The 10,227-nt window shown below is 38.2% G+C and overlaps 1 protein-coding gene across 1 annotated transcript; it reads left to right on the forward strand.

The window, feature by feature from the left end:
* Nucleotides 1-6,352: 6,352 nt before the first annotated feature.
* On the forward strand, nucleotides 6,353-9,766 carry LOC311089695 (extracellular calcium-sensing receptor-like; the record flags this gene model as incomplete). The annotated part of the gene is made up of 6 exons (XM_084124591.1): nucleotides 6,353-6,573; nucleotides 6,809-7,100; nucleotides 7,305-8,114; nucleotides 8,227-8,454; nucleotides 8,619-8,742; nucleotides 8,853-9,766. 6 exons carry the CDS (start codon nucleotides 6,353-6,355, stop codon nucleotides 9,764-9,766), a joined length of 2,589 nt encoding a protein of 862 aa, XP_083980717.1.
* Nucleotides 9,767-10,227: the final 461 nt, after the last annotated feature.

The following is a 10,227-nucleotide window of genomic DNA, read 5'->3' on the forward strand; positions in this document are numbered from 1 at the left end:
CCTACCTCGACTTGGATTGTTCTCTGGACCTTGCTTCTCGCTGCCTGCCCCGACCATTGCCTGTTATCTGGTTTGTCTCTGCTGTTTCTCCATTGTCCTGTTTGCTGGTGTTGACTCCTGCCTGTTTGACTTTGTTAATAAAAGCTGCAAATGGATCCTCTTGAGTCTGATGCATCATTACACATATAAACGGTACTCTAAATTATTTTCTCTGGCTCCACCCCTTTTGGGCGTAATCATGTTTCATAATTTATGATCAAAACCTTTTCTAATCTTGACAAAATATTGTTAGAAAGGTCTGAGTCTCAAGGTTTGATATTTTGTGACAGAAGTGATATTTGGACAGAAATGTATTAATTTGTTACAGCAGAATGCATACAATTAAATTCAATGGAATGTATGTCACCCGGTGGCTATTTCTGGTATTACGCCTAAACAGAATCTCATGGGAACTTCAAGTTTTGTGATATCAACTTCAAATTTGGAACAAAACATGGTTAGATATATGGCTTTGATTTTATATTAATTTTAGAGTAAAAATATTTTGTAAAATAGATATTTTATATAAAAGAATATTAAGTACAGTATATTTGATTTACTGTAAATTTAAACTTCCATAACTTTTTCATACTTTCATTTTTTTAAGAGCTTTCACTTCAGCAATAATCTGCTGAGTGTTTTCTTTAAAACAAGACCAAACTTAGGTCTACACCCAAAAGCATTCTTGAATTACAACCATTTAAGTTTGAATAGTGCATTTTAATGTCCATTCTCAAAAAGGGGGTGACAGTTAAGGGGTTAAAGTACCATTTTTATGGTAACGCAGGGTCCGATTTCAAAACAGTTTTCACAGGCTGAGTTCGTAAGCTTTCGAATGATATATAATTTGTCAACATTAGATCAGGAGAAGTATAGGATATAATCAGTGTTGGGGAGTAACGGAATACATGTACCGGCGTTACGTATTCAGAATACAAATTATGAGTAACTGTATTCCGTTACAGTTACAATTGAAATGGTTGGTATTTAGAATACAGTTACATTGCTGAAATCAATGGATTACATGAGGATACTTCTCTGTTTCACAATCTCTAAATAAAGTTTATTCACTCTCTAAATAAATTAAGGCAACTCCATGCATTTCCCATAAGCCCCAATATAAAAACGGAAAAATGCGCGGTTTGCGTGATCAGTCACATGTGGAGTCGGAAGAGGAGCAGCGGGAGCTAGAGGAAGAGATGGAGCCGAAAGAACAGAGCCAGAGCAACAAGAATGCATTTATATCTTGGAAATTTAATAATTATTTCACATTAAAGAAAGAGGGAGAACGAAATATAAGTGTGCAATGCAACCTTTGCTTACCAGCAACCAACCTCCTTTCAGCGTCCAAAGACTCCACCTCCAACCTGAAGAAGCATCTTAAAGTAAGTTATTATTTTTTTTATTAGCCAGGTTTAGTCGTCGTCTGCTGTAGTTTTACTGGTCACCTTGCTATTTTATAGTTGAATCAGGTAGCTACCAGGGCTGTAATGATATGCGATCGATATGATATGAAACCGAAATCACCACACTCAGATCCACGAGCCTGTGTCGCGGTGTGAGAAGGCAGAACCGTCCAGGGGTGTGTTTCCCGAAAGCATCGTTGGCCAACTATGGTCGCAAGTTCATCGCAATGTCCATTGAACTCTATTGGTAACGAGGGAACTTGCGAACATAGTTGGCTAACGATGCTTTCGGGAAACGCACCCCTGATCTAATGCTACCACTTCTTCAAATTACTAGTAGTATTATTTGAAGTTAACATTATAAAATATGTAGACCTACACCACAAAACTAGTTGAGGATAAATTATTTAAAATTGGGCAATTTCAGCGTTATGGACGTGATATTTGCAGTCAAAACTTGAAATATAAATTCTCAGAAAATGCATTTAATACCAATATATTGAAACGTCTATGTATTTATCCATACTCCCTTAATAAAGGTGTCCAGACATTAAAAAAAATATCTGTCTACATGCGTTAATATGAGGGAAATAAACATGCGTGACAAAAAAAATCTTTAACTTTTTAATGCAAACTATTTTTAGTAGCCTACTTCTGTGAATTATACTGCGCAAAGCAAAAGTAATACTACCCACTGGATGAAGAAGGGTTGGCTCTCCACAGAACATAAAATATTTATTTTATTTTATTTTTCGTGTTCGCATTTATGAGGAAAAAACAATGTTAACAGACGTGTCAGTTCTCAGTTACGGACGTGAGCGCTCTGAAAGTGGCACTAAAAGACTGCTTTAAAACTTTCACAGATACCTCAAACAGAAAGCACAAAGCCTTTCTTTAAAGTTAATTTCGTTTTGTATTAATTTTATCTTAATTTTAATCAATGTTTCATCAACACATTTCCTGGATTTAATAAATAAGTAAATAAAGCATAGGCTACTCTTACCACTTGGCTAGCAAAATGGTTCAGGATAGTGCTAAACAATTTCAGTGTTATTAATTTGTGCTCTTTCTGTCTTTCTTTATTTTAGAGGAAGCATTCCAGTGTCTTGCAAAGAGCAGAAATGGCATCAGATGATGGTGGTGCACAAAGTGCCATGCCCACCCCACCTCCTCTCAAACAAGCAACACTCAGCTGCACCTCAGCAATCACCCAAAGTAAAGTAAACTCCTTGGTTCTTGAGTTCATAATTGCAGATGTGCAGCCCTTTTCCTTAGTGGAGAATGCCTCATTCCGTGAGATGATTGCAGGAATTAGTGGGGGTAGGACACCCATGTGCAGAAAAACATTGATGCAGCGCATTGAAAGGGGATCTCAAAATATGAAGGAGGCCATTACTGAAACTCTTCAGGATGTTCAAACCGTGTGCACAACAGCAGATATATGGACAGCTCATCATAGGAGTTTCATGGGAATCACGTGTCATTGGATTGAGCCAGAGACATTAGATCGAAAGTCTGCTGCGTTGGCATGTGAAAGGATAAGGGGCCGCCACACATATGATGTCATTGCTGCCAAAGTTAGTCAGATTCATGCAGAATTCCAGATCCAAGGCAAAGTCAGTGCCACAGTCACTGACAATGGTAGCAATTTCGTTAAGGCATTCAGTGAATATGGAGGGTGTGAAATGGATGATGAGATGGATAGCACAGATGATGTACAGTTTGCTGATGTCTCTGCAGTTCTTCAGGAAGAGCAAGAGGAAGAGGAGCTAAACTTTTTTTTGCCACCTCATCATCGATGTGCCGCGCATACTTTGAATCTTGTTGCCACGACTGATCTTGACAAAGCTGCCTCACAGGGTGTTTCTCGAAAATTATACAGAAGTGCCATGTCTAAATGTGCTGCAATCTGGAATAAGGCTCATCGCTCATCAGGTGCTGCTGATGCAATTGAGGAAATTGCCCAAATGAGATGTTTGGTACCTTCAGTGACTAGGTGGAGCTCAGAGTATCATGCAATCGAGAAGTTGATGAGTCTCACTGAGAGTCAGCTCAATGGAATTTGTGACCAGCTGAAATTGGCCAAACTGCATCCTCAAGAGACAATGTTTCTAAAAGAGTACATAGCCATTCTGAAACCTCTTGCATACTCAATCAACCTGCTCCAGGGAGAAAAGAACTGTTACTTTGGATACATAGTTCCCACCATTCTCAGCCTAAAAGCCAAGTTAGCTGAAAAGTTGACCCAAGTGCAGTTCTCAACCCACATCCTCTCAGCTGTTATAAAAGCCATTGACACTCGATTTGGGCAGGTGTTGGCCTCCCATGAGGCAAGGATGGCGGCTTCCACCATCCCAAAGTTTCGACTGTGGTGGCTTGCTGATGAAGAGAGGGGAGCCATGAAAACAGCAATGGTCCAAGAGTCTCGTCTTCTTCATAAAGAGCCTTCTGAGGATGCCGGCACCACTGGAAATGCCGCAGTTGGAGGTGATCCAGAAGATGATGAAAACTTTTTCACTTTTGAGACAACACAGATGACAAGTTCATCAGCGGAGGAAGAGGTGCAGAGGTATCTCCAGGATCCAGACAAGTCAATGGCTTCATTGAAGATGTATCCAATGATCAGAGCCCTCTTCTTAAAGTACAATACTACTTTGCCATCAAGTGCTCCTGTCGAGCGGCTTTTTAGCCAGGGAGGACTTATTTTCACTCCACATCGTAACAAAATGACAGATAAGCACTTTGAGCAGGCTCTCCTGCTGCGATACAACAGACTTTACTGGAGTGTTGACATGTAGAGTAGGTGGGTCAAATATGTAGGTAGGTGGCTCAAAACATATTGGTCTTTAGGTTCACAGGCATTCAATGCATGTAAATTGGAAATCTCATTATTGTAAAACCAACTGTCCTTTTTTCACCTGACATTCATATAAAATCAACACCTTACATGCCTACTGCAAATGTTAGAAAAAAGTTTTTCACCCTATGTTATGTTCAACTTTGACATTTTTGGATAGGTTTTTGCTGCTAGCCTTTGTTGTTACATTACCGAGAAGTAATGTTGGTTTTTCAATATAACATTGTTTCATGAGGCAAAATGATATTTGGTGGCATAGTTAAAAAAAAAAAATTATTTTGCCATCATTCACATTCAGTTTGAGTTTCTGTTTTATTTTGATGGACCATTATTAGTGTGTCATTCATTCTTAATGAAAGAACATTAATGTGAATATAGTCAGCTGTAACAATCTTGACATTTTTTATAGAAGGTTTACAGAAACAGAATATTTTATTTGTCTATTTTCACACTTTTAACAGCTGAGTAAATAAAGAAACTGAAAAAGGAAAATTGGTCAATTCTTCTCTTTTTTAACTAAGCAAATCATCTTTTGCATAAACATACCCTTATAGTCTTTGTCCTTCTACAGCAAATTTTAAAATATTGCACTTTCAGGGAGACTTGGGCCTAACACATTCAGCCAGTTGGAACAGAAAAACAAACCAGAATAGGCCTGTTTAGTAAGCAGGATTTGATGGCCGCATTCCTACACTTATAAAATGCAATTCAATGTGGAAGTAATCCAAGTATTCAGAATACATTACTCAGATTGAGTAACGTAACGGAATACGTTACAAATTACATTTTTGGGCATGTATTCTGTATTCTGTAACGGAATACATTTTGAAAGTATCCTTCCCAACACTGGATATAATTGTTTTAAACATGCAATGGCAGTTACAGTTATAGATTTGGTCCTTTTTTTATACCCTAAACAGGCAACGTGATCTGGGAGTCACAACTCATAAAATCCAAAATATATCAAATATTTCAAAAATTCTTTTGGATATGTTTTACTTAAGTCCAGATGATATAAAAAATTACATGAAACTATTTTTTGCTTATCATTTTCTACTCTTGCCTGTTTAAGGGTTTAAATTGGTATACTTAAAGTCTACTAAATAAAAAAAAAAAAAAATTGTACTTAATGCACTGTAGTTATCTGAAAAAAAGTGTTGAGGTCTAATTACAGATATACTTAAGTATATTTGATTGTCCTGAAATGGAACTATTGCAGGTATACTTGAGGTACACTGTAAATATCTTGCATTTAAAGACTGATATTATACAGAAATCATACAATGGGCATTTTGAGATGAGGGCATTTTATATATGAATACATTTAAATGTTTGATTTTAAGGACATCTTTGTTTACTGTTGTACAATTAAGTTTGGTACTGTGAAATCTGGTACCTAAAGCTATACTGCATACTACTTGTAGAAAGTGAGTTGAAATGAAAAACAAAGTCTTAAATTGTAAGCAATAAAGCCACATGACTGTCATCTAGAGGACATTTTGAGAAAGACATTGTAAAGCAGAAGACAATATCTCAATAAGTAAATCCTTTAGGGAATCTCTGTGAGAGAGTACAGTGTATGTATGTGCACTTATCCATTTTTATTTCTTTTGAGAAAGGACTAATTTTACCTTTAATGAAGTTCATAAGTTCATTTTATGTCACATCTTATAGAACATATTATGATACAATACAACATTTTATGCCATTAATGTGTAGTGCTGCTAAGAAAGCAAGACATGGAGCAAACACAGAAAAGTGTGTGTATCAAGTGCACTCACTTTGAATGTCCTTACCCTCAAGTAGCTGAGATTTATCAATTTATTTGATTGGTTTGAATGATCAATACCAAAAAACCTGCAGCTTTAAACTAAATTGCAATTCTTCACACTCATTTAAATAGGGAAATCTGAGGGAATCATATAGTGACGCTTTAAATTCCAGGCAAGGATACTTGGTTGGCACCGCCTGCTCTGTTTAAGTAACACCCCCACTACCTTCATCATAAATTAATGATCAGAGTGGGTGAGTGGGTCAGAAAATGAGAGAGATGTGGACTACTCTAAACACCTACCTGTATCTGTTCTTTAACTTTATTTCTGCAGCTTCAATCCTCCGATCAGGCACCTGTCAGCTCCAGAGACACTTTAGGTTGAATGGAATGTACCAGACTGGGGATGTCATACTTGGAGGCCTTTTTGAGGTTCACTTCCTTACAGTGTTCCCAGAGTTGAGCTTCAGAACAGAGCCAGAACAACCTTACTGTGAGCAGTGAGTCTGGAGTGGATACGAACAGCTACACAAGGCTAAAAAAGAAAGAAAGAAAAAGTCGGATGAGAAAGACATTTTATTTTTAAAATAAACCTAAAAAAACATATTCTTTACAAAACAACTCATGCACTAGAAGTCACTGTTAATTGCTAGTGTGAATTTTCTAACATGTTACTTTTTTTGTGTTTCATTTTCAGAATTGTGAAGTATGAATATTTCTCTTGCTTTTTCTTAGATTTGATATGGCAAGTTTCCAGCAGGCACAAACCATGGTTTTTGCAATAGATGAGATCAATAAGAATCCAAACCTGCTGCCTAACATCACACTTGGTTACCATCTTTATGACAACTGTGTGATGCTAGGAATGGCATTCCGGGCTGCCATAACCCTGGTTAGTGGGACAGAGGAGTCCTTCTCCAACCTCAACTGTACTGGCTCTCCTCCGGTTATTGGGATTGTGGGGGACTCAAATTCCACTCCTTCTATTGCGATTTCTAGTGTTCTGGGACTATTTCGAGTACCTATTGTAAGCTAGAATAAAATGACTAATAAAATAATAATAAATATTAACATTTTCTGTTCTTTTTAGCATTTGTTTCTGTAAACTAATTTTCATAAGTAGCAAAATCTTTTTATTCCTTAAAATGATCATATGTTTGTATGTAAAGAAAATTCGTACAGCTAATTTTTTTCTCATTCTTTGTCTCTCCTTTTGCTTTTGCCTTATAAGGTTAGCTACTTTGCCACCTGTTCCTGTTTGAGTAACAGAAAAAAATACCCTTCTTTCTTCAGAACAATCCCCAGTGATGCCTTTCAAGTGCAGGCTATGATTAAGGTTTTAAGCCATTTTGGATGGACCTGGGTTGGTCTTGTCTACAGTGATGATGACTACGGAAACTACGCTGCTCAGTCATTCCTCCAGAATGTGCATGTGTTAGAAGGGTGTGTTGCTTTTTCTGAAATTTTGCCTTTAGATAACAACCACAAAGATATACAGCGTATAGTGGGAGTAATTCAGGCCTCTACAGCAAGAGTGGTGGTGGTGTTCTCCACTTCAACTTATGTGTTGCCTTTGATGGATGAGGTGGTATTGCAGAATGTAACCGGCAGACAGTGGATTGCGAGTGAAGCTTGGGCTACTTCACCTGTTTTTCATACTCAGCGTCTTTTGCCCTTTCTGGGGGGCACACTGGGCATTGCCATCAGGCGTGGAGAGATCAAAGGACTTCATGAATTTCTGCTACACCTCCGTCCTAACAATGATCAAAGAAACAATATGGTGAGAATCTTCTGGGAGAACATGTTTGGGTGCAGGTTTAACACTGGAGGTAGAGGAGACAAAATGTGTTCAGGGCAAGAGGATCTGAGCAGAAAATACTCGGCATACACAGATGTATCAGAGCTGAGAGCCTCATATAATGTGTATAAAACAGTTTATGCCCTGGCACATGCGCTTCATGACCTGATGCAGTGTGAGGAGGGCAGAGGACCATTCAGTGGGAACAGATGTGCCGACATAACAAACCTACAGCCCTGGCAAGTAAGGTTCAAATACATGGTGCAGAATAATTTTACACAGAAGAAACAATTAGACACAAAAATAAAATAAAACGTGCAGCATTTAACCCCTATTCTTTCTACAAACCGTACAGCTGGTTCACTACCTACAGCAAGTGAACTTCAGCACAGGCTTTGGGGATCATGTGTCATTTGATGAGAATGGTGATGTTCTGGCCATATATGATGTGATGAACTGGCACCCAAGTTCTGATGGATCAATCACCGTCCGCACAGTTGGTGTGGTAGATGAAGGGACAGCTACAGGGAAGGTGCTCACACTGAATGAAGATGCATTATACTGGAACTTTGAGACAAAAAAAGTAAATAAACATTACATGTTAATGTTATTCTGGAGATATATAGTCAAAATACTAGTCAAAGCTATAATAAGAGAAATTAGGAAAAACTAATGGAAAGACCAACCTTGTCATAATGTAAAACAGAGGGCAAACACATGACTGATAACAGATTATGTTTATTTCAGCCCCCAAGGTCTGTGTGCAGTGAGAGCTGCCCCCCAGGAACCAGACAAGCAAGGAGGAAGGGTCTTCCGGTCTGCTGTTTTGACTGCCTGCCATGCGGAGATGGAGAGATTTCTAATACAACCGGTGAAATTACTGACAGAAAAAAAAAATATATTTTTTAAAATTTTAATATAATTTAAAATGTTCTCTTATTTATTTGTTTGTTTGTTTGTTAATTTGTGTCTATCTCACAGATGCTAATGAGTGCACAATATGTCCAGATGAGTTCTGGTCCAATCCAGATAAGGATCAGTGTGTCCCTAAAGAAGTAGAGTTTCTGTCATATGAGGATCCTCTGGGCATCTCTCTGACCACTGCATCTCTGCTTGGCACCTGCTTCTGCGCTCTTGTGATGGTCATCTTCGCTCATCACCGAAACACTCCCATAGTACGCGCCAACAATTCAGAGCTAAGCTTCCTGCTGCTGGTGTCACTCAAACTGTGTTTCCTGTGTGCGCTACTGTTCATTGGCCGGCCACAATTGTGGACGTGTCAGTCAAGGCATGCAGTGTTTGGCATAAGCTTTGTCCTGTGCATCTCCAGCATCCTGGTCAAGACTATGGTGGTAATAGCTGTGTTCAAGGCATCTCGACCAGAGGGTAAAAGTGCTATGAAATGGTTTGGAGTAGCTCAACAAAGATGCACAGTTCTGATCCTAACAGCCCTCCAGGTTGTGATATGTGCAGTCTGGCTATCAACTGCCTCTCCAACACCCCATAAAAACAACCAGTATCTTCGCTCTAAAATAGTATATGAATGTGCTATTGGCTCAGTGGCTGGTTTTTCTATGCTGCTGGCATACATTGGACTATTGGCAGCAATAAGCTTCCTCTTAGCCTTCCTGGCGAGAAATCTTCCAGATCATTTTAACGAAGCAAAGTTCATTACTTTTAGCATGTTGATATTCTGTGCTGTGTGGATTGCATTTGTTCCAGCATATGTGAGCTCACCTGGGAAATATGCAGTGGCTGTTGAGATATTTGCCATCCTAGCTTCCAGTTTTGGATTATTGGTGGCCATATTTGCCCCAAAGTGCTACATAATCCTTTTACATCCAGAGAAAAACACTAAAAAAGCCATCATGGGTAGAGAAACAAAGAATAAATAGTTTTACCTTACTGTAAGATTGTAAACTCTGATTTGACTGTCTCAATTTGTTTTGGGCTTCACCTCCCTAAACAAATAAGCAAAACATTTTTGCAATGTCTTCTAATATTATAATTGTTAAAATACAAGTTATCCATTTGCTTGCTTTAAAATAACCCTGTATCAATACATTTGTCATATTGACTTTAAACATTTATTTGATGCAAATGTTTTATTTTTATTTATTTATTTGACCTCCGATGACGCATCTGACTTATTTCTGGTTAAGTATGTCAGACTTTTCCAGTCATTGAGTTTTCCTAATCCTGCCTCTTTCTTAAGAAGCATTCTGTTGATCAACATGACAAATCCTTGTGACCGACCTGAATAAGTTGCGGTGTCTGTGTGGGGAAATCTTTAGCCCTCACTCAGAATTCAGAAATGAGAAATGAGGAGAAAAGACTGACAAATGTTTTGAAATAT

This window comes from Abramis brama (assembly GCF_963993115.1).
Source record: "Abramis brama genome assembly, chromosome: 9".
Taxonomy (NCBI): domain Eukaryota; kingdom Metazoa; phylum Chordata; class Actinopteri; order Cypriniformes; family Leuciscidae; genus Abramis; species Abramis brama.